The sequence below is a fragment of the Topomyia yanbarensis genome, chromosome 3 (assembly GCF_030247195.1).
Source record: "Topomyia yanbarensis strain Yona2022 chromosome 3, ASM3024719v1, whole genome shotgun sequence".
NCBI lineage: Eukaryota > Metazoa > Arthropoda > Insecta > Diptera > Culicidae > Topomyia > Topomyia yanbarensis.
The window spans coordinates 409,617,309-409,641,063 of record NC_080672.1 but is presented as its reverse complement, the minus strand read 5'-3'; the positions used below and the strand labels follow the sequence as shown (position 1 = coordinate 409,641,063).

Sequence of the window (23,755 nt, the reverse complement as noted above, 5' to 3'; positions counted from 1 at the left end):
TAATATACGATACTTCCAGCGCAAGTGCAGATACATTCGAAAAATCTTTCATGGAGAGCTCCGTTTGTGCAATGACGTCACCGAGTAATTTCCTCTCTCGCCATCAGTTGCTCTTTTATTGCTATAGCGCAGCGAGCATGAGTGTTGGAGCTTTTTATGTGTGTTCTGAAAGTTCTCTCTGCCTTGATAACATAAACGGGCTTTCGTCTGTATGCTGATGCAGGGGTGCCAACCATTCATATTTCTCTGGGTTTTCCAGGATTATCAGATCAAGATCGTTGATTATAAAACTCCTTTCTGGGAATAGCTCAAAAACAGTACACTAAATTTGTTTCGCTAAAAATCTGCAAAAAATTGTCTAATTATTATCAGTTAGAAGTTTAAGCAGTTCCGGAAATAAAAAAATTGTTTCAGCCATCCAAACAATTACAAACTTTTTCAAAACATGCTTGAGATTTTTTCGGAGAAACACTTGGCACCCCTGCGCCAATGTATAGCATAAAATAGAAGTAGCTGGAGCTGGCCTGAGTGCTACGGGGGCTAAAGGCCATACATAACCAGTCAGATAACTTGCGTACTTAGCACGAACAAGACACAATACGAACGACAGAGAAGCTCAATTTTACGGTCCCGCGAAATCAAGAAAAGTGAGTGTTTTTAGTTAATTTGTGCTGGAAAAAATCTATTTCGACGCAATCTGAGCTTTGCTATGTTGACAACTGTGTAAACAGAAGACGTGGGCACTTTTCAAGATGAAAACCACATAAAGTACATGAGTTTCCTCACGTACGGTGGTAGTGTTACTGGTGGATTGGTGTTACATTTTCATTCATCGTGAAAAATTGGGTACGAATGCTGTGAAGTGGAACGAGCTGTCATTGTGCTAAACGAATAAGTCAATAACAAGGAAATAGCTGTAAATTTCATAGTGCTTTGCGTCTAGAGTCTCTCGTTGGCTAGTGCATTCTTCCCCGGATAAAACGCCAAGATGCTGCCGAAGCTGGAAAACTTCCATATGGCAGCTTTGGTTCTAACCATCCTATCTGTTGCGCTGCTGTCGAGGCTGGTCAGTGGGCTGGTGGAGAACAACAGCACGGACACAACAGCGTACTCGGTGGGACGGTTTCCGTTTCTGATGCCGAAGGTGATACCGTACAGGGTAAGTGAACATTTTTCAATGAAGCCCTTCTGATATGCCGAAGGCTCTGAATGATTTTGCATTGACCTTTACATGAGATACTAGTACATATATATGTTGGGTGAGCTCCGATTCAGGTACTGGTGGTGGGTTGAAGGGAACGCCAGCAGCTGGTTGCCCTAATTTGTCTCTGCTGGTACGTGTGACACGTGTAAAGTGTGACTAGAATGAAACTGGTTAAAGCAAACTTTTACAATTATTGTAATTGCCAAGATTTTTTAAATCTGGTTTTACACTAACTTAGGGTTCTGGAACATGGTTTTTCATTATGAAGACGTTTTCTGAAAAGTATACCTTAGACCGACCGAAAATATTCCTCAGCCCGGGCCGCGACTGCCCTTGAAAGCTTCGATGGGATAATGGAGAAGATTTTCCTTGCAGCCTCGTGTCGTATCGAGAGTGAGGATTATAGATCTGACAGTAGGGTTCAGAAACTGAATGAATTTATTACTGTAATCTCCTAGTGAAAGGAAACGATGGCTAAAAATGGAAGATATAAAGCTGCGATGACGCTCTTCCGTTTGATACTTATCCCCGATTAGAGATTCCAATGAAATGAAGCGCGCAATCGATTCTTTGCGTACTATAGACAATTTTGGAACTAGTTGATACAACTGATCTCACCGACATTAAGAATAGATTTTGTGTTCGAGCATATTTAGAGATACATTATTTTCAATATGTTTACGAAACATTTCTATTTCACCCCTAATGCCTTGGAATTTTAGTCAGTTGTGTACTGCTTATAATTGTTATCTATTCTGATAAATTTTGATAGCAAGCCTTCCTTTTCTACGGTGTCATCAATATCTGTACCCTTATCGGAACAAGGCTATGCTTAAAATAAACTACAAAATTCACGTAAGTTGTCTCGATTTGTGGTATACAAAATCGAGATCTTTTAACGTACGATAAAACTAAATGATTAAAATAAAGGCTTGTTTCTTTCGCGTGCGTGCATGTCACTTTTGCTTGAAAATTGGTTTAACTTCCTAATCTTTGCTTCCATCTGATTGGGGGCTGTACTGTCCCAATGTGTAAAATGCGAATACAGACTTCTTTAATCAATAATTAAAAAATGCAGATTATATGCAAGTAAATTCACATTACCAGCGTAAGTACTTCCCCGTCTCATTGTTTGACAACATAGCTTTATTTTCGAATGCTTCATAACCGCACATTTCAGCGAAGTTTCCCCTAAGTTGATTATTTTAAAGCGAAACTTTCACAATTAAATAGTAATATGCAGGAATGAATACATACTTTAATAAATAATTCAAATTTTAAAATTGAACGTAAATCATTTGCAATGAATGTTTGTAGTATATTAGAAAATATAAAAACCATTGAGGGACCTAATCAAATTCGGCTCTATCATTAGTAAGGGTATATGAGCTATAGAAGTGAAACATGCCAACCGATTTGCACGTACATATCTATTTTTTCCTAAAAGTTTGATTAGTTGCACACGTGGATTTTCTGATGCGGCTTTCTTAATCTCTTACCTCTTACGTATTACGTACAAACGTTTCCGTGTAGAGGTACACCAAAGGTCCAAGGTACCAGTACCACAACCCTAGCCCAATTCTAACCGTCCAGTTCTAATCGATCTTTTACAATCAAAGTGAACACGAAGTCAATCCTGTTTTTTGTACTGTATTTTTGCAGAACCACAATGTATTTGATTTCATATTTTTTGTCGCTAACAACAACAAGGCGCTTTGAATCAATATGCGCCCCTAGCAAACATTCACACGAAAACGGAGAAATCATAAAAATTATTACAGAGCTATACTTCTTACAATCGCTAGTCAGTCCCACGTAGATAGGTCGAATGAGAACAGTGGGCTGAACTGATTTGCGATTATGGGCAGTTACCATATAAGATATATGAAATATTATCATGGTTGATAAACAGGGTGGAGGTCCGAATTGAATTATGTTCCCCTACCTTAATAACTAATTGCGTAAGTGTAGTTACAAAATATTTTAGGTTCTTCAAATTATTCTGAAATTCAGACTTTATGCTTTTAAATCTAAAATAAGTCTTGTACGAACTGCTAGATGTTCTAGGAAGGAAATTAAATTATTAGTTTTACAATACTTGACGTATGTAGTGGTATGTAGTATCACATATATATACGGGTTCGTAAAGTTTGTATTAACATTGCACAAAACATAGTTGAGCAGCTAGAGTTTCAAGATACGTACTGACGGACGGGGGTTTAGTTTACAACTAATTTTGCATCATAAGATTGTTATTTTCTGTATAACACGTGTAAATATTACAAGCAGTATTGCATACCAATTATTGCAATTATTACCAGAAGTCTTGAATCATTTAGATAAAGGAGGTCGAATACAATCCCAGCTCTCTCTCTCTCTCTCTCTCTCTCTCTCTCTCTCTCTCTCTCTCTCAAAATTCTTCATTTTATTTGTTTCACAGAGTTCTAACAGAAAATCCCTCATATTTATGAAAGGAGCCCTAGAAAAAATTGAGGTTGAGAAGGTTCAATAAGTTGACCCATAAAAACTAAAAAAATACCCATTTTACAAAAAAAGTAATAGCTTTCGAAATTTTCATCTGATTCAAACAAAAAAGTGCTTATTTTCATTGGTTATTAGCAAACTTTTAGTTTCTCTAAAAATAATTTTTTGACTAGTTCATAATTTTGACCAAACGTTATTTTTTCTTTAAAAGACGAGCAAAACATAAGAAAAAGTTCAACAAACTCGTGAATAACGTCAGAACCATTTGTCGCACTAAAACAGAATGTTCAGACGACCAAAAGTACAATCACACACCTTTATTTTTTTTCGAGAGCTGTAGAGCTAGGTTCTCGGAAGGGCTCCCCATCAGAATCACTTAGTACAACTGCAGACGAGACAGGGAATATTGCCGACTAAAACACTGCTTAAGGCCAATTGCAGCGGGCTGTGATTCTGAATGTGATATTCATTGTACGGTTCATATATGTGCGGGAATAGTGACTTCGCGATCGCGTGTATCATCGCGAGGGGCTCGAGCATGTACGTTAACGCGTTCGATCACGAGTGCGTTTGTATGTCGCGTATGCTAACGTGTATGTAACTTCGGGTGTATGAATTCAAGTCTATAATCGTGTGCCTTTCACCTATTCGCGTGTGTTCTGGAATGAACGCACCCGGATCGTGAACCTGATACTTAATTTTTGGTGTACGGTTCAGATTCTAGAAGAAAGTGGGTTCTTCCGTATGACTAGAGTTCCTAGTCATGTTGCCATGGAAAGTGTTGTCTACTGAGCTTTATTTTTTGATTGCTAGAATGGAAGGTAAATATTTCCCGACGTGACCGATTCATGATTTGTTGCGTGTGCAAATTCGATTTTGTAACCCTGTGGCAATTCACATATTTGCGTGTGTTCTTAGATGGTCACGCGGACCGTCATTCTGATATTTAGTTTTCGGTGTACGGATCACATTCTGACAGGGAGTGAGTTACCCCATATTACTAGAGTTCCCGGTCATGTCGCCATGGAACGTGTTGTCCAGTGGATATGAGAGCTTTCTTTTTTTTAATTGGTCCAATTGAAGGCATGAAGCTAGACTGCTAGTACCGAGAATAGAGACTTACGGAAGTGAGCGATTCATGATCGCGCAAGCGCAGGAGTTTGTAGGTTCACGCTTTAGACTACGTTTATGAGTGCTGAGACGTTCATCTTATTACCGGCATGCTATCATGTTTGCGAGATCGCGGGTATAGGTTGCGTGGATGATCTCGAAGGGCTGAAGCATTTGTATGTTAACGTGTTTGTCGCGTGTTTGTGACTTCGCGGGTATAAATTCGATTTTATAACTGTATGCCCATTCGCATATCCGCGTGCTTTTATATGATTGCGCGGACCGTGTATATGATACTTAATTTTCAGTGTACGGATTCAAATGCTAGAAGCGAGTGAGTTCTCTCATATGACTAGAGTTCCCGATCATGTCGCCATGGAACGTGTTTCTTAGTTGATAAGTGCGTCATTTTTTGTTTGGTTCATCTGAATGCATTGGACCTATGCTACTAGGGCCGAGGATAGGGACTTCCGGACGTAACCGGTTCATGATCGAACGAATACGGGTGTTTGTAGGTTCACTTCTGAGACCTGTTGGCGTAAGTATGTGTATATGATGTTAATTGCATGTTCGCGTTTGTGACCAGGTTTGTGTTATCGCGAAAGTCACGAACGTTTGTACGTTTAGAATGGGAGAGATTGTGAGTGATGATGATGGTCCCACCTCATACCCCCACAAAGGTGAAAGTCTTGCGCAAGTTTTCTAAAATTGTATTTGTTTTGCGTAATTTTCACAGATGCGATATCAATAATGTACTATTAAAACACACGAATAAATTTAACAACAATTTTTAATTGGTAATTTTCTAAATCGATTGCTGGTCGCATTATGAAAACCCTAAAACGTAAGCGAAAACTTTGTTTTTTAACATTTTCTTAATATTTTCACAATATTATGGATTTTTGAAAGTGTATAGTTGAAAAATAAGGATGCAAGTGATTTTTAAGTTGGGCTTCTCTGAATCGATTGGTGATTAAATTATGCAAGTCCATCAACAATTAACAGCACTACAATAGTTTTGACCCGTTAATGCGCAATGCTGGTTTAAAGCAACATTGTGAAAATCATATCAAAATAAACACGTATTGAAACTATGAGACAATTTTCACAAAATTTGAAAAAAAAATTGGTTTAAATTATGTCGCATTTTTGTTACGCAGGTCGAATTTCAATTTTAAGTTTTACACCTAGCCCCAGCCCTATAAAGTCCAGTAAAGCATTTTCAATGTAAAAAGTCGTGAAAACACCATGCAAAAGACCTTTGTAAAAAGAGACCTTAGTAATATAGGCATTCGGGAAGGGTTCTTCAAGTATCAAGCTATTAAACAAGCTGACTATCTGGCAGAAAATCTGTAGCTCCTGCTGAAAAACTCGTATACCTGTGGACATGTATTGCTATTCAGACACGTAACTAGTGTGCCAGAAAAAAGTGATTGCCGCAAGACAAAATTAACTGGCACCCGCGTATGGAAGTTGACTGAAAAAATTTAAATTTTTCTGAAAAAATGAATAATTGATAAACTTTTGAAAAAGCATCGGGTGTCTGCGGTTGTAATTCTGTCCATCAGTAGCGCATCTCTTCGATTTCGCCGCTGGAGTGTTACAAAGTGCTAGTGGTGATTGTTGTCCGTGTGACATTCCTTTCACTTCCGTCTTCACGAACTGATGGTGAAAACATACAGTTTATGCTGTTATACTCGACTACAATGCAACGAAACACCGTCCCTATTTTCGTAGTAGCTCTATCCTTCATCACCCCCCCCCCACTCCCCAACACCTAATAATCCGACGGACTCGAAACATTGACACAAACAGTGTTGCCACAAACACAGATTTATGTAGAAAGGTACATTTTCCAAATTTTAGTCGCGCGGAGATTTTTTTTTTTTTGGGGTTGTGCTAATATAAGGGATCATCCATAAATGATTTAGCATTTTTTCAGTGACTTTTAACACGCCCTTCCCCCATCGTAGCATTTCGTCACAAACCCCTAAATACCCCCCCCCCCCTGGTAATTACGTAGCCTGACGGTAAACCTCTCCCCCTTTGACCCCGTAAAAAAATTGAAAAATAAAAAAACGATGTTAGATGAAACGGGTAAAGCTACGTAGCATGTTATGACCCCCTACCCCCTGTCGTCACACATCATCACAAAATACAAAACTTCCCCCTCCCCCATATAATGCTACGTCATTTATGGATGATCCCTAAGGGCTTGATTCACACTGCCAAAAACGCGACCCAGACAGGACATAACATATATTGTCCTTACTAACGATGCACACTATTGCCTACAATCACACAAGTCTGGGACAGCACAAAAATTGTGAAAAATGTGGGGGCATTTCATAAACCACGTAGACTCATGTGGGGTATAAGGAGGTCTAACAAAAGTCTATGTTTCTCTGCGAAAGGGGAAGGGGGAGACGGGTAGCAAAAGTTTACGTAGACTTCGATGTTTTGTTCTTCCCGTATTACTAATTATAAATGGGAGTTAAAGAGAGTTCTGTTCAACATACTAGTCGATTCAGCTAGATCTGCGGACATATCCGAAATATTGAGGTATCTACTCATTGGGCGACCACTCTGGATTGCCACGGTGATTTTTTGGACAAAACAAGACACATTGTTGTCTACTTTCCAGCAAACCATAAATCAAATGCGAATGTTCAAGATAAATTGTAAATGGTGACAGTATAAATCGAAATTATAAATAGTTCAAACTAAAATCATGTTATGTTGCTAAAAGTTTAAAATAGCATGAAAATCTGTAATCGAAATATAATGGTTACTTTAAGTTATTTATAAATCTACTCTAACTCGAAATTAAATTGTAAGTAGAGCTTTATTAATATCAGCTTTAAAACGTTGTATATACATTGATTTTGAATCGGATTTAACTGCAAAATTGTTCACCATAATAATCACACACACTCTATTTCACGGATTTTTGCTGGTACTCATAAGCATTAACAAATCGCATACAATTTGCAAAAAAAATCTTTTTTTTATTTTGATTATATATTAAAAAATAAACTTTTTACGTCTAATGCGTAACGGGACCCATTACGTTATAGGATTCATAAATCGTGTGGGCATATAAATACGATTATATAACTGATTAAATGCAAAATCAAAGCATAGATGATTGTATAATGTTTCTGCCGAGCAGAAAATATATCGTATATTGTATAGTACCGAAATATCGATTTGTACGTATATGGCCTCCACTTTTGTTCGCATAGACGGAATCTGCGCATTTTATACAACTAATTAACATCGTATAAGAATACGGTAAATGCAATTTAATTAAGCGAATAAAAATGTTGGCTGGGATTAAATCTACGAGGAGGGAGTTGGGGTTCAAAAAGTGCCACATTTCGGTCTACGTGGTTTGTTGGACACCTGAACGCGTGGGAATTCATGTACAGTGCCAATGCTGAACGCTTATGAACGACGACTTTGCGCCAATATTGTCGCCCGTTTTCCACCTGACAAAACTGAAAATTCAGGGAAATTTTTTCAACGTTTCTGGAATGAAAATTATTTATCCGGGAAAGACCGTGTGCCGTCTCGCGTGTGTGGAATTTGTGTGGAAAAAATAATAGTTACGAAGAAAAATATTTTCAAATTTGAATTCTTCTGACTGGTTTGTTAGTGCTAATTAGGGGTGCTTTGTTTGGTAAAAAACAACAAGGGGCAGTCCTATGGGGTTGCACGAGCTGTAGACGTAGGACTATACTACTTAATATAAAATATTTATTTTCTTAGTACATTTATAGTAATAATAAATCAAACATATATCTTACGTATGGTTTAATCACAACCAATCAACATCGAATACATATTACATATTGAACCAAACCTTCTTGGTTATCAGGTCATTTCATTTGTAGTAGGTGATCGAATCCGATTAAACTTATTTAAGAAGATCTGAAGAAAGAAGAAATAAAACTGTGACCGAACTAATATCTGGAGCTAAATCTTTATAGCATAAGATTAGCTTGTAAAAACTTTTCGATTGTGTGTGGTAAAAAACCCGGATCAAATTTTAGTCAATTTAATCACATTTCATGTATAGACCAAGCATTCTAGTTATATTTTGCCATTATTGTAAGTTTCCTAAAGTACGCATACAAATATAGCGAATGCAGTGGTCTTAATCATATATCGAAACTATAAATATACAAGAATCGAAAACAATTTTATGTATGGCCAAGATGCGTTTTTGCAACGGTTTTTCAAGTGGCAGTGTATTCATTCATAAATAGGCTTTGTAGTATGTACCTATTAGTAGAATCAAAATACTATAGGCTGAGTGGAAATGAATCACGTGATGGGGAAATGAATCAATGAATTGATCGAACGTAAATAATAAACTTTCGTTGTGCAATTTAGTAACAAATCTACCTACCTACACGGCTCACAGAAAGGAGGCTTGCTATTCCGCGAATTGACAGTTTTCGGTGACGTCAGAGAAATCGTTGAGATAAAGAAACGGATTTCTCGAAAGTTGTTAATTGACAATATTTGAGCTCTTACGGTGGAAAAAATAGTGTGCAATGGATTTTTGACGTAAATTACGCCATAATTACACTAGACACAGTGGATAATCAGTGCATCTATGTGATTATTAGCGTAAATCGGAAATTTGGATGCATGCCATAGAAAACATATCCCACCGTAATTTTTTGATCATAGCAAAGGTTTTGGACATCCGCATAGCTTCCTTGTGATTTACCAGATGCCGATCATTCGTTAGCAGCAAACAATATATAAATTTCATGTAATTGTTTTCGCCGACGATTCCTATGACGCGCTCTCGTCAAATGTTAACACTCTAACGAGCTAGCCTAGTATATGTAAGCCGTGCCCACCTACACATTCGCCTCAAACATTAAACTCAAGCGCACAAAGCAAAATGAATGAACGCCGATGATGGGTAGAGCGAAAGAGACAACTAATACCACGACAAATCAACCTACCTACATATTCGCCTCAAACATTAAACCAGCAACGAGCACAACACAAAAGATAGCATAGTGTTTGAACGGAGTGGCATTCACTGGTTGGCGTACCTCCACAAGCAGTGTAACGGACTTCTAACTCAGCTACACTGGCTGTGAAAACACACAGCGCAGTGAACTGCTTCGCCTGCCGCTCAACAGGTTACTGAGCATGTTCGGCGAAATCCGTCCGTTTAAATAGTCGATGATGACGTCATTCATAGAAGCGTAGCGCGCTAGGTACACAAATCTGTCGTGCTGGACTAGGGAAGCGCTATCTTCTGTGTGTAAATGCGCGATATTTTGACTAGGTTGTTCATTTTTTAAATTTTTAGTGCCATGATATCAAAAATCTTTGGGTTTATCTATTGGAATCTATCTTAGAAGTATTTCGGGGCGATATGCGCAAAAATTTTGAAAATTTATCGTGAGATGGCTGAATTATATGCGTTTAAAAATGGACCACTTTTCGTTACACACCATTTTTGTAGAATTTGCAACGTGCACCTCTATATCGAAAACAAAGACGTAGTCCTACGTCAAAAAACTCCGGGTTGGGGGATATTTTTTATAAACTAATAATTGCAGTTAGTCCACGGAGGCGGCCGCATCCTAACAATCCTTCTCACTGACGGGTTTAAACAAGAATCTTTGACTGTTTTCACAATTATTCAGGTAGCTGGAGGAATGTCCAATCACGAACGAGCTTCACTCGGATGTTTTTTCGTTGTGTAATACACAATGTGTATGTTTTTTCCAACTATCGGAAATCAAAAGTAATGGCATCCGCTGGTAGTACGGAACGACACAAACTTATTGAATCGTGATCCACCAGTCACAAATATTTGATTCTCGGTATTGTACAATTCTTTGGAGAGATGCTCCGTTCGTTTCAAACAGCTCAATCTGGATGATGATAGAAACAAAGCTGTAGCGGAGCAATATTTAAAACTTTTCATCATTTTAGTATTGGGTTGGTGCATCATATTGGCTGGTCTGACCGAGATGGGCTGGAAATTTTAACTTTCATCGAAAAAAATTTCCAAAAAACTTTTTTCGTTATTAATGCATGCCAAACAAACTCCAAAATTTAATACAACCTTAATACTTTCAACAAAATGGCGAAGATATTGATTAATTACATTCAGTAAACCAAAGTTATAAACGTTCTAAAGCTTACACGACGATTCTTCCGAAATTTTGAAAAGGGTGTGATAAGTCGTTAGTCACGACAAAAAAACTGTGGTTTATTACCCAAAAAAAGCACAAAAAAGAAATATCGGGAAAGGCGGGAATTCCACACATTCATCCATTGACCACTTGTTAATACCATATGTAGCAAATCCTCCTAACAACCAAAACTTCGTTAGTAGAAGTATGCTTTGGAAATTTGAGTTCCCTTCTGAATACAAAGAATCAAACAGCTTTAAATTAGACCTAAAAGATATATGTAATATGTATGTTTGGAGATTATCCAACGCTCATGTTCCCATATCATGACAAAACTTCACAGAATCACTGGTGGCGGTCAATAGTCAATTTATTTTCATAAAAAGTTATGATATTTCTTCTAGACCAATCTTTTTTTATGTTCACATTTAGTTTGTTATGCTTCACAAAAAAATTGTCATTACCCGTTATATTTTTAAACACAGTAAATAATCAGAAACGGACAAAAGCCAGGAGTTTGATTATCTATTGTAAAGTATTTAAATTTCTATGAAAACCCGTTTTAACTCAACGGTCAGCATCCCCTATTCTAACACTTTCACTTCTCGGGTTGTAATTCGAAAAGAATATCGTTGGAAAAATCCCATTCCTGAAATAAGAAATCTAAATCCCTCTCGCAGGTTGATGGGATTGACGGTATTGTAAACATCATCAAGCCACAATAGATTCAATAGAGTTATCTAAATATAAGGACCTTCGCTCTTTTTAGTTTTTATTTGCACCAAGTTCTACTACTAGAGGTTAATTAGTTCTCATGTTAATAATCCACCAAACATTATGACTACTGAGGATTTGATTTATATAAGAAGCCCGCTTCAAGATGTTGATTACAATACGCCTCGATAGTGGTGTGTCGAGGAGGCCGGGAGGGCTGATATGAGCCTTTTATCTGTTCTATACCTTTCCTCTATTTACCAGCTCATAACCAACAATCAACCAGTAACAAATAGATAATTGAGATAGGATGTGCTATGTGTGGTGATTGGCTATTCAAGTATTAGTAGTGTTTGAAGTACTAATGTATGTCTCATGTGATGATCATAACTTCAGCTGTATCTTGTACCTATCTAATCTATTACGTCTCTCATATATTGTCTTTTATTTCTTCTTTTCGAGTCCTATACTGCCATTCTACACCCGCCTTCAGCTGGGTCAACAAAGATGGTGATAGTGAACGTCTTAACACTCACACATTCTCAAACGCGGGCTCAGCGGGAACCTACAAAATGCCTTTGCGCACGCGATTGCGAATCGATCTCGCCCGGAAGTCTGTTCTTTATCCTAGAAGCCTAGGTCCATGCCTTCAGCTGGACCAATTAAGAAAATACGCCCATACCTATTAGACAACACGTCTCATGGCGACATGACCGGGAACCCTATCGATATAAACGATCCCACTCTCTGCCAGAATTCTAACCGCGCACCGAAAATTTAATATCAGACTCACGGTTCGCGCGACTATTCAAGAACACACGTTACAAAATCACGTCAGCGCACAAACCTTAGAGTCCCTCGCGATTTTCCAAGCAACCTACGAACTCGCAAACATGATTACACCCCGGTGATAAGGTGAAAATCTCAGCACTCATAAATTTAGCAACACGATCTCAAGCGTCAACCTACAAACTCCCGCGCTCGCGCCATCATGAATCGGGATCGTCCGGAAGACTCTATCCTCGGTACCAACAATCTAGGTCCTTGTTAATTAATAAAAAAATAATAAAATTGAAAAATAACTCCCATATCCACTAGACAAAACGTTCCATGGCGACATGACCGGAAACTCTAGTGATATGGGGTAACTCTCTCCCTGTCAGAATGTGATCCGTACACCGAAAGATAAAGATCAGAATGACGGTCCGCGAATATATGAATGGCCGCAGGGTTTCAAAATCGAATTTATACACGTGAAGTCACATACACGCGAGCACACGCGACAAACACGTCAACATACGAACGCTTTAGCCCTTCGCGATCATCTACGCACACTAGAGTGACAGAAAAAAAATGACCCCCATCGGCCCACCCCTGAGTCGATTCCTAGTTCCACCAGGAGTGTCCGCTTCAAATTTGAGCCAAATCGAACAAGTCTAGCTACCGGACCAACGTGCTTGAAGTTTGTATGGGATTTTTCGACAATTTACATGGAGAAAACCCACTTTCGCACATTTCCCCCGCGAGGTGGCACTGCATACATCAGATTATCACCAAAAGTGAAACTTAAGAAGATAATTCTATTATCTACAACTTTGTTGAAGACTGCAAAGCGATCCGACTCCAATAGAAAAAGTTATTAAACTTTTAACGAATTGATGTCTGAGTCAGTTTTGCATGGGGCCTAGCAGTGCATGGTAGTGTATCAGTACTAGGTTCTAACAGACTAAACATTGTTATGGAATAATTGTTAGATTTAGCTGAATAGTATGTTCGTAAGAATTGTAGTACATAATACGAGTTACGTTTTGGTTAGAAAATTGTAGTTCCACATCTGACCGCATAGATGGCGCCAACACTAACTTTTTAACGAAGAGAGATAGAAATTAGGTGTCTTCTACAAAGTTGTAGAACAAGAATATTGCAGTAATTCTTCCAAACATCTCGATATTCTATCTTTCTCCGTTGAAAAGTTAGTGTTGGCGCCATCTATGCGGTCACAGATTGAACTAAAATTTTCAAACCAAAACATAACTCGTATTATGTACTGCAATTCTTCCGAACATACTATTCAGCTAAATCTAACCATTAATCCACAAAAATGTTTGGTTTGTTAGGACCTAGTACTGATACACTATCATGCTCTGCTAGGCCCCATGCAAAACTGACTCAGACATCACTTCGTTAAAAGTTTAATAACTTTTCCTATTGGAGTCGGATCGCTTTGCAGTCTTCAACAAAGTTGTAGATAATAAAATTATCTTCTTAAATTTCACTTTTGGTGATAATCTGATGTATACAGTGCTACCTAGCGGCGAAAATGTGAGCAGGAGGGTTTTCTCCATGTAAATTGTCGAAAAATCCCATACAAACTTGCGGCACGTTGGTCCGGTAGCTAGACTTGTCCGATTTGCTTCAAATTTGGAGCAAGTACTCCTGGTGGGACTAGGAATCGACTCAGGGGTGGGCCGATTGAGTTTTCAAAAATTCATTATTTTTCTGGGCAGTCTAACGCACACCTATGCCCGCGATCGCGTAAACTTGATAACACTCCGGCAATTGTGTGAACGTTTTAGTACTTGCGAAGTTACAAACGCGGTCTCAAACGCGAACCCGCAAACGCGCGCGATCATGAATCGGTCACGTCCGGAAATCTTTAGCCTTCATTCTAGCAATTTAGGTCCATACATTCAGTTGGACCAATCCAAAAAAAATAAAGCTCATATCCACTAGGCCACGCGTTCTACGGCGACATGAATGGGAATTCTAATGATATGTAAGAACCCACTTTCTTCTGGAATCTGAACCGTACACAAAAAATTAAGTATCAGATTCACGGTCCGCGCGCGATCATTCTAGAACACACGCGAATACGCGAAAGGCACACGGTTATGAAATAGAATTTATACACGCGAAGTTCATACACGTTAGCACACGCGACATACAAACGCGATCGAGCACGTTAACGTACAAATGTTCGAGCCCTTCGCGATGATACACGCGATCGCGTGTCCCTACGCCCGCACATGCCTCAACCGTACAATGAATATCACATTCAGAATCACGGCCCGCTACAATTGGCCTATTGCAGTGTTTTTTTGGGCGACATTGCCTGTCTCGTCTGCAAATTGTAGTATGTGATTCTGACGGGGAGCCCTTCCGAGAACCTAGCTCTACAGCTCCAGTAGGACAACTCTCGAAAAAAAAGAAGAAAAAAATCCCATTCCTGAAATAAGAAATCTAAACAGTCACATAAATTTAAAAGGTTCTGTTGCTATGTCAGAATAAACCGTATTCACACCTGCCACGTTCCCGCTAACTTCCCGGCATAATACGGATCCCACAAGTATAGGAGCAGCGATTGCGGACACATATTAATTATATTGGATTTCGGATACGAGCTACAGCAAACGGTATACAAATAGCAATAGCTCGAAGGGTGCCAATATATTGTTAGTATGTATATGAAATCGATTCTTTGCCTTAAATGAGCCTGGTTCCTCTTGTGACCGGTCTCGAACAGTCGCAAAGAAACCCTAGCGTCTTTGGGTGGTTTCTGGTGGGCGGCCGGCTTGCGTGTAGAAGAGTTTTCTATTCGAAAGTAATGAACCAAAGCTTTACCATTGGAACAGAGCAAGGACGTTGTGGGCGTCTTGGTATTTTCATCTTGTTTGGTAATGTTTCTGAAAATACGATTACAGGAAGAGGTAGACTCTTATAACAAAATGTTTCACAGATAAAGGACTTATTTTGATCATAATGCCACAGCCACGAACGTAACTTGTTTCGATTGTTTTTAATTAGCACCCGGTGACTATCTTCAGTTAAAATCGCATTCAATGTCTTCAGTTGCCCAATTTTTCGAAGGTTGTTTACAATCAGTAACAACAGTTTCATATCGGCCAACATATTTGACTTTGAAACATATTGTTCAAAATTGCTCGTCCGATTATCTGTGACCGGTATCTTGTCCCGATCGTTTTGCTAAACAGCGCGTGTCAACAGCACATTCGAGTGAAATCTGTACCTTCGTAGCGTGAAGTCGATCAGAGTTCAAGGCATCGCCCCTATGTTATCCTCAAGAGGGTGATCCTCAACCCACTTTCGTTGTCGACCCAGCAGATTGCATCGATTTTTTTCGATTTATAAAGAAAACACTAATAATAATTGTTCATCCAGATATGAATTTTATACATATTTTAAAACAAAATTTACTCAAAATAATATTCTTTCAACATGGTCGACGTTTCAGATGATTCCACGAAACGAATCGAACGATAGTCTGTTGTTTGTTGAAATGAGTTTAATCAACTATGTGTCATTGTTACTGAAATATTGACGACGCGTTTCTGTTTTTTTTGCGTCATTTTAATTGGTTATCGTAGAAACTAATGTCAATAGAAAAGGTTCCTACAACCACTTCTGAGTGCGGTTCGAGGTGTGGCAAGGAGCTTGTATCTTGTTGAAATATTACATCCGGCTTCGCTACGTAGGCATTGCATTGTCTTCTGGGCTTCGGTGAGGACTAGCGTTCCGGATAGAAACGGAATTCAGCGTTTCAAGTGTAAGCTGGGAATGGCAAACCAGCAGAAAGTTGGAGAATCTGAAGAATGGAAAATGAAATACGCATGATTTTCAAAATTCGAGACGCATCACAGCAAAACGGAGTAAGTTTGAACAAATCATCAATGAAAAAGGTCAGACTATGTCTTCATGACAGTGGACCAGGAAAAGGTATGTGTTTAGAAGCATTATGTGCAGCAGCATAGATTAATAGATCTCCAACAACCTACTATGAAAAATGAATGCAAAAACGACGCAACATGAATCATTGAAGAGTTTTTAAGTGTAAAGCATTTGAACCTAAAACCGCCAAAAAATAGATTGATATTTCTGAGATACATAAATAATGGTTTTCGATTATGCAACAAGGAAACGTGTTCAAAAGAAGCCGACAGAAATGAAATATTTGATAAATCTACTATCGCTAATCCAGATATTTATAACACAAACTTGGACTTCGTAGAATCATCTGGTCATGTTTTGATCCTATGTACACGCTTTGACCAAGGAGAACAGAAAGAAGATGAGGATGGTGCCATATATCCATTTGAAGGATAACAGAATGAAGACTGCACACTCATGGAAGCAGAGCAAGATCTCTAGATTCACTTCACTTGAAGAATCGATTGGTGAAACTGATTATGAAAGCACAATCGAAAATACCATAGACGAAAGAGATAACAACGTTGATGACAATCATTGCATTGCAATGATTTTCGACGAAGAAATTCCGCAATACATTAAGGGGGTTATTCCGAACAGTCACTTTAGGTAAGGTGACACTCTTTCTCACTCGCGCGATCACCGAAGTCACCTAAGGTGAGACGAGTCACTCACATGACTCTCTGTCACGATATTCTCGTGTGTCACCGCATTCTGTTATTCGTTTCAGGTGACAGCAAAGTGATGAAAAAAAATGAAGGATGACGATGGTAAAAATAAACATTCAATACGGAATCACAGAGAACAGACGTCCATCTTCAGCATTCAACTTGTGTAAAATCTCTAACGGTTTCGAAGGTAGTTTGGATATCTAAACCAGGTGCGCTACTGTCGTCATGTTTTTTGTGGCTGAGTGCGACAGAATTGACAGCGGTTATTCCTCTACCCAGTCAAACTTGTCCGGAACCGATTCGGACTTCCAGCATGAATTCCAGCTCAAATACGTCAACCGATAGAGTCGGAATCGGTTGTTTTCTTTGAGCTAGATTCCATGCAGAATCCATCCAGGATTTCGAACCGGTTCCGGAATCGAGTTGACGGATAGTTGGGATAAGTTGGTGTGGCGGCGCTAGTGTTTTTAGTATATTAATTCAAATGTTTACACACGTTTTTTAAATATTTTTGTTCGATCATGGATGTCTGTTTACTGTGACGGAATCGTACGTTTAATTTTTGATTAACTGGTATTCGTTGAGTTGAATTTGTTACTTTTTCAAGCAATTGCACAATATATATATATATATATATATATATATATATATATATATATATATATATATATATATATATATATATATATATATATATATATATATATATATATATATATATATATATATATATATATATATATATATATATATATATATATATATATATATATATATATATATATATATATATATATATATATATATATATATATATCAACTATAGTAGTGTTGTTAATTTAAAAAATTAATACGGACAAGCTGACTAATAAGTTTGTATTTGTAAAAACCACTGGCAGCATTATCAATACGCGGCATGAAATTTTAAAAGGTATAAAGTTAATCAAGCTTATTGTGTATTACGACTGTTTGATTTTTCAAACGAATGTGGTTCGATGTCGTTATATTGAGAATGCAAGTCACATTCGTTCGAAAAGAGATCCGTCGTAATGCAGAATAAGCTTAATAGTAATGTTATGACTAATCTACTCTACCATGAAGTTCTTTTTCGGATGGTAGGTTTTGTAGGGACTGTTTCATTGGACACAGAAACTCGAAATTAGATTTTCCTGCATTCTTAGGTATATTTAAATCTTATTTCATTCACAGTTCCATGTACACTAGGTAAATATGTAATAACTACACATTAAAAGGTAGCATTCAACACCGTACTTTTTTACTTTGATGTTACTAATTCGTTAGCCTGACATCCCGGATGATTTCTTCGACGATAGTTTGATTTCATCTAGCTTAAATTCTATTTGGTAGAGTGATTGAACACGTGGTGCCATTGAATGGGTGCAACGCAGTGCTGCATTCGGTAACCGTAAATAGAAAACCTTTCTACACGGTCGCAAGCACTCATATTTGACTCTCTTTCCGTGTAAGTTCTTACACTGAGACAGCAACATGTACTGTTAGTCATACTACGTGAGCGCCTTTGCGGAAAAAATTCTGTCTTTTTGCTCACTTGGTTTGGGTTCAGCTTGACTGAAAGCTCTCGATGACAGTTTCGAAAATTATTGTCATTATGTCTGCTAAGGGAGGTTTGAAATTCTGCACGATGCAAGTCTTGAATTTAATGTTACAGTTACCGGAGATTTGTTGAGATGAATTGTATTTCAATTTCCGTCGCCGATTGGATAAAAGTTGTAATAGAATTATGCGCATTCATGAAATCATTCGATTTATGATGATTGAACATGATCAAGCCGCATAAAATGCTCATGTAATGTAATATTTAATAATATTATATTCGCGCTGAATTCTATGGGATTTCCTAATAATACAAAACTGACTTTTGTTTGTTCGCAGCCTAGAGCATAGAGAAGACAGAAAACCTAAGCTATTCCCAATCGCAGTAGGCAGAGTTAAAATGCAAGTAAATCATAACAAATAGATTTTCAGCCTTTTAGTCATGTTGATGTGTTCGGTTAGTTAAAAAGCGTGCTCTATCTGGTGATAAGTATTTTTACAGTTAACCAGGTCAATAAGCATATACAGGAATCTTTCATATTATTAAGTTCGATCGAATTTAAGCAAGTGGGAACAGTCGATAAATAATGGCTAGTGATTGAATTATACGGTGATAATTCAGTAAATAAAACTACGCGTGTTGAATTTGCGAGATATTGTTATTGTTATTTATTTGTTATTTATCAGTGTGCAATCGGGCTGTCTCAACAACCTATTTCTGCAACCTATGTGCATTAACTGTACACCTATCGTCTATCCGTTGCACTTGACAGTGTGTGCAGTGCTTTATGGTCACACCTACGACCGCGCACCCGGCTTCCCATGAGCGTTTTGGCGGCTCAGAGGTGTCCTTCCATGTTGCTCAGGGATACATTGGTCCTATTCACATTCATGCATACAGGCATACATACGGGCTTACATTCATACATACATACAAACTATTTGGCGCAGGTTTAGAGTGTGTAACGTTGTGTCATCTAGTCTGTCATCCTATGGAAAATCACCCTAATCGCCTTGAGGTCAACGTCATATTGGCAAATTTCGCATTGAATCCGCTTCTGTCTCTTCCTAATCTCCTTTTTGTCTCCTAGGTCCGAAGCGGATCAATCGACTATTAATTGAAACGGTAAACATACTATCTGTATTATTGGTCCTTACTCGCGAATACTTTTCCTACAACTGTGCTGCTTCTTCTCTATCTTATAACAACTCGATTATCCCTGTTCTAGTCAATATACATATTCATTACATTATGGACCAGGCAAACCCTTAATTTTTCTATTATTATTATCCTGAGTAGCTATACCAGTAACGGTATTTTAGGATTTCGTTAAAAAGAATCTCTGTCAATAAAGGCGTAAGCAATATTTATCCACATAAAGTTTGCTCGAAACGAATGTCCGCCTGGTTCGACTCGAACAGACCACACCGACCCGAAAGGGTTGCTTATCATTTCTGAGAGCCGGTGTGCTTGATCGAGTTTAATAATCATAAGAACAAGTTCTGAATAATTAACTATCTCTTAGGTGCCAGTCCTGCACTCCTTTCCTGAACTAGCCTCATACTCACGATCAAAAGAGTCGACAACTAGTAGGATCCAAATGTCCCCCACCCAAGCGAATTGATCAACTTGCAAGTAGGAGCACATATCTACCAACCAGCCAAGAAGACTTCCGAATCAATGAGAATGGACCATGCCAGTCGAAGGCCACAGGCCCAGCGCCCTCTCGTACAGTGTCATTATCATTTCTCAGCCCACCCCCTGGCAGACGTTCATCCGCCCATCTAGACTATGTCAAGATGAGAACCTACAAAGCCTAACTGTTCGTATGTGCTAGTTCGTATAGATTTTGGTTTGCTGAAACGAAACAAGAAAAGCAAAATAATTGTGATTAGTATCGTAGTTATAATAAATAAGTAAACGAATTCTCCTCTGTTGTCCGTTCCCTTGTTCGTAATCCTCCCTCCTGTTCCTGGTCTGTTTGGGCCACTGGCTTTCCGTTTCCTTGGCCGTCACGCTCGATCGACACACATCATAGCAGGAAAAGAAATGAAAAGACAAAACAAAACAAAATGAAAATAAATGGACGTCTGCTATCTGTGCCTCAAAAATCTCAGTTTTGCACGACCCAGGGGGGACTTGGCCTTGATCCCAATGCTCTGTCACCGATGTTACGTGATATTCGTTATGGAATATTCATTGTGTGGGGGCCATTCATAAGCAATGTTGTTCGTTTTTTTATCCCTGATCCGCTGATACGTCTAAAATTCATTTTTAGTTTTTATCTCGTTACGTGACGCTCTTCTCCTATTGTCAATATCCAACATCATTTATGAATGGTCCCCTGGTGATATATTTAGAGCAGACAATCCAATGAAAAATAGGATTGACAGGATTTTAGTGCGCTGTTGGCGCCTTGTGTCACATCTTCATGTTTGTCATTCATACTAAGAATACCAAAGCATGCGATGTGATGACCGGAAGATTAGAGAAGCAACTCCTCCCCTTCCCCCCCAACTACGCGTGTTGAATTTGCGAGATATGTAGACAAAACAGCGAGAGGTAAACAAAACAAAAAGAGACGATTTGGCACTATGTTCTCACTTGACTCTGCTGTGTGCACTGCGTCCGTCAATTTTTTTTTCACACTCTCCCTCGTCACTGCTGTTGGCACTCACTATGCTCAGTTTTGGTTGGTCAAGTTCTCTCAACTGAAAAAGACGATCATTTTGTTTTGTGATCGAAGTTTTACTTATATTTTGATGAAAAAGTGATAGTCATGATTTCGTGCAACCCTGGGTGCAAGGTTTTTCTACGTGAGAATTCTTTTGATTGTGAATCTGTTATTTCGTCGGGAAAACACCGTCTGGTCTGTTATGGTGAACGACAGGCTAGATTTTTTTTGCGACACCGAAAACAGTTTCTCTAGATCCGTATAATAATGCCCTATTTTCAATTGTGAACAAAGAATCGCTCTACTCTAGGTCGTGATCTGTGATTGTGGGCGATTGTTAATATAAAGCAATTGGTTTTGAATTTGACCATGCATTAAAATTTAGATCAACATTAAATTTTGGGATCATTATATTAGCCATTATTTAACTTTTTCCTATTGAAAACAAATTTTAAATTTAGTAGAAATAGAAATTATTTTTATTAGATAAGGTAAATGCTCCTAAGTCATATTTTATGCTGATAATTATGTGATACTACTACCTACCATAATCCTTATACAATGGACAGTGGTTCAGAACGACAATTTAAAGGGAATATGCATTTTCCGCAAACAAATTTCATTAAAATTTTTCATCTTCAGAAGAATGTTTATACACCATTTGAATTTTATGTTATTGTTCCATTTCAGCAAACACCGAACTCGATACATTTTGCATGCGTGCCTGCAAACTTAAACATTTTTTTTTTATTAAATGATGGCTGCTAACCTGTTTTCGTGAGTGAATGGAGAACAGTGAGTCTTATGTAAGCTATGAAAGTTAGGCTCAATGGAACTATCCAAGGCAGTTTTGGATCACATATATTTGGAGGAACATCAGATGTTGCTTCAAGCTGTCTTCAACCCGTATTCGGCAATTTTCACTTCGTTGTCTGACGTATTCTTGATGGTCACATCATTAGCATTTCTACATTAGAATTGGCAGACAGCCTTTGTTGATTATAAGAATAGGGAATGTGGGGAATAAAGTGATATATAATGTCTTTTTCGCGCCAGTAAAGCTCCTTGAGAGTCTCATGTACGAGTTCCGAAGAAAATTGAGGTTTCGATGAAATGCCGGAAGAGATGAGGAGCAGTAAACGAGATTTACAAGAGGGATTGAGGCACTTACTACCACTGAAATGAAATCTGTAAGTAGCACTAATACATATATAATTTCAGGAACTGTACGGGATGACGCTGGACCTGTGGTGTTCGACTGGCATAGTCTATTCTCATTGGTTCGGAAGTCTTCTTGGCTGGTTTTGGTAGATGTGTGCAAGTGGATAGATCAATTCACTTGGGTGGGGGACATGTGGATCCTGCTAGTTTTCGACTCTTTTGACCTTTGGTGTGAAGCTAAATCAGGAAAGGTTATTTAGCTCGACCAAGTACAGCAGCTTCTAGAAATGCTGAGTAGCCTTTTCGGGTCGGTGTCGGTGTGATCTGCTCGAGCCGAATCAGATGGACATTCGGTTCGATAAAATTTTATGGGGAATCGCGAATAAATTTTACCCAAATTCTTTATGGACAAGAATCTCTGGTGAAACTTTGAAATGTCTTCACCCGTCCAGTTAGTCTGAATAATGATAATAGAAAAAATGAGAATTTGCCTGATCTATATCCTGACAATCACCACTATTGACTAGAACAGGGACAATCGAATTTTGGTTTAAGATGAAGGTGAAACAGCACAGTTGTGGGAAAAAGTATTCGCGAATAAGGACTAACACTGCTAGTATTTTTACCGCATCCATAAATAGTCGATTGATCCGCTTCGAACCAAGGAAACAAAAAGAAAATTAAGAAGAGACGTAAGCGGATTCAATGCGAAATTCTCACTATTGGTTTTTTTGTTGTATTGGCCATCGTCAAAATCAAAACATTGCATTGGCGCGCAAGACAAAATCGTTTGAAACTTGAATGTCTTAGCTCAGATTGCTTAGAGATTGTATCACTGTATGTACGCATGTTAGCATAAGCAGATAAATAGATTCTTTTTACGGAATTTTGATTCGTTTGGGAAATTTGTACCTTTTTGTTTTTCAAAACAAATGAAACACACGATAAAAAATCAGCCAGCTGATTACTGAACGATACACTTGTGTGCATCCCATCTCCTACCGGTCTAGTGCGCTCTAGCTGCACACAAATATTGTAACATAAGCCGAACATACCCGAGCATAACCGAAGCTTTGTTGTGATTTTGGCATCGCTTCATATATGATACATGATATATGTCAACAGAGATATACTTACAGTACAGATATTTGCGTTCCCACTAAGCGATTACATGTACTTTCTATATCTGGCAAGCACAGAAATAGCAAGGAACCTAACTAACCATAAGCATTGAACCAACGATCATTGGTGATTGAACCA

The 23,755-nt window shown here is 38.3% G+C and overlaps 1 protein-coding gene across 1 annotated transcript in view; it reads left to right on the top strand.

Annotated features, from left to right (window-relative positions):
* Positions 1-507: 507 nt before the first annotated feature.
* The window catches only part of LOC131688560 (peptidylglycine alpha-hydroxylating monooxygenase), a 50,368-nt gene continuing 27,120 nt past the window's right edge, over positions 508-23,755 (top strand). Inside the window, exon 1 of the mRNA XM_058972889.1 lies at positions 508-1,159. Coding sequence (XP_058828872.1) covers positions 989-1,159 — 171 coding nt within the window. The 5' untranslated portion in view covers positions 508-988. The remainder of the gene's footprint in view (positions 1,160-23,755) is intronic.